Raw genomic sequence first — 1,708 nt, 5'->3', positions numbered from 1 at the left:
CCATGTTGGTTTTGACTTCCCCTCTAGTGTTCTTTATAGCCAAAATTCTATTCTTGTTCCTTCTGGCCTTCAAATACCTGTGAAACAGGGCAGTGTTCTGGTCCCCCTCTTGTAGCCACTTCACTTTGCATTTTTGGTTCAGGTACTGATGTTTTGCATTTTGCAGCTGTTCACATTGTTTAGCCAATTACATCTCTTCATCAAACAATTCTGTACTTGGTGATTGTTGTATTCTTACTTGACAATTCAGCAATTGTTCCATTGCTATGGCAGCCTTGTTTTCAATATCACTAAATATGTCCCTATTAAGCTGTTTGAGGACAAATTTTAGTCTGTTCAGTTTACCCACCACTTGGAACATTCTCCTTCCTACTATCCTTTTATCCCAGTTACTCTTTATTTTCTGTAGAAAGTCCGGTGCTAAGCTACACATGTTAAAGTACATGAATTGCCTTGTTCTTGACATATTATGTTTTTTCCAATGAACCAGTACTGGGCAGTGGTCATATAACCCTTTTTGAAGGATGCAAGCTGTTGATACTGGCAGGTCTGAAACCCACTCATCATTCACTAGCACCCTATCAATTTTGCTATAAACTTGAGCCACGCCTTGTTGTTTATTACTCCATGTATAAAAAGATCCTGTTGACCTGAGATCCTGCAAGCCACATTGTTCCACACACACTTTGAAATCAATTATTTCTGCCATAGTAACCGGTCTCCCTATTCTTTCCTCCTTATTCAAAACACAATTGAAATCTCCAAGAACTACCCATGGTCCAGTCGTTTGGCCACTAATGGACATAATGTCAGCCCACAAGGATCTCCTTAGAGCTTGATCATTAAAGCCATAAATCATAGTCACATGAAACCTTGTTCCAGTCACTTTGTCCTCAACCAAAATATGAATTAATTGATCCGTTACACCTTTAATATTCACTATATATACCTCTGGATTCCACACCATCCATATCCTAACCCCTTTATGCATACTCAAATTAGTAGTGAACGACCATCCTGCACAAAGATTAAGAGAAGCACTATGTGCTCAATTTCTCTTAATCTTTGTCTCTAGGAGATCAAACAAGCTCACTTTAGATTGATACAGAAACATCTGCATCACTCTTTGTTTAGTAAGCTTGTTTAGTCCCCTTACATTCCAACATCCAAAACTATCCATTGGGGGGAGATGTATCTCCTCTCCTTACTTTCCCAGGGTTGCTACTATTTACCTTATTTCCCATATCTGCTACGTTTTCTGCTTCTCCCACCGTGTTCTCTAGTAATTTACTATACCTATTGGTTGAGATAGTTCTTGTTTCTGGTTCTTTTTTTTTTATTTACTCGGAGAGCCTTGTCTTGGCCTCTCATTCAACATTTCTTTTTGCTTGTCCCCTGCTTGTTGAGCTGGTGGAGGACGTTCTTTTTTATTCCCTTCATCTTCTACGGGCTTCTTCGATGCTTCCTTTCTCTGTTGTTTTCTACATTGTGTCACCTCATGACCAAAATTCTTCCATTTCGAGCACAGTACTGGTTTCCACTCGTAATCCACCATCTGATCAACAATTCTCCCATTTTCATTTTCGAACATTACTTCTGCTGGCTATTCTTGATCCAGTGGCATCTCCACTAGTATACGAGCATATGTCATTCTCTCTTCATTGGTCGTAGCACGATCCGCCTTTAACGGTTTTCCAATTAATCCTGC

General features: G+C 39.6%; 1 protein-coding gene across 1 annotated transcript; it reads right to left on the bottom strand.

Moving 5' to 3' along the window:
* Nucleotides 1–77: 77 nt before the first annotated feature.
* Nucleotides 78–1,591, bottom strand: LOC124894303 (the record flags this gene model as incomplete). Its single annotated transcript, XM_047405024.1, has 3 exons — nucleotides 1,345–1,591; nucleotides 217–1,017; nucleotides 78–166 (listed from the first exon to the last, which is right to left on the bottom strand). Coding segments are annotated over exons 1-3 (1,137 nt in total), but the record flags the coding sequence as incomplete, so codon positions are not given.
* Between the last annotated feature and the right edge of the window lie 117 nt (nucleotides 1,592–1,708).

This window comes from Capsicum annuum, unplaced genomic scaffold (assembly GCF_002878395.1).
Source record: "Capsicum annuum cultivar UCD-10X-F1 unplaced genomic scaffold, UCD10Xv1.1 ctg72947, whole genome shotgun sequence".
Taxonomy (NCBI): domain Eukaryota; kingdom Viridiplantae; phylum Streptophyta; class Magnoliopsida; order Solanales; family Solanaceae; genus Capsicum; species Capsicum annuum.
The sequence above is the reverse complement of the archived record's forward strand: the minus strand, read 5'-3'. Positions and strand labels throughout refer to the sequence as shown.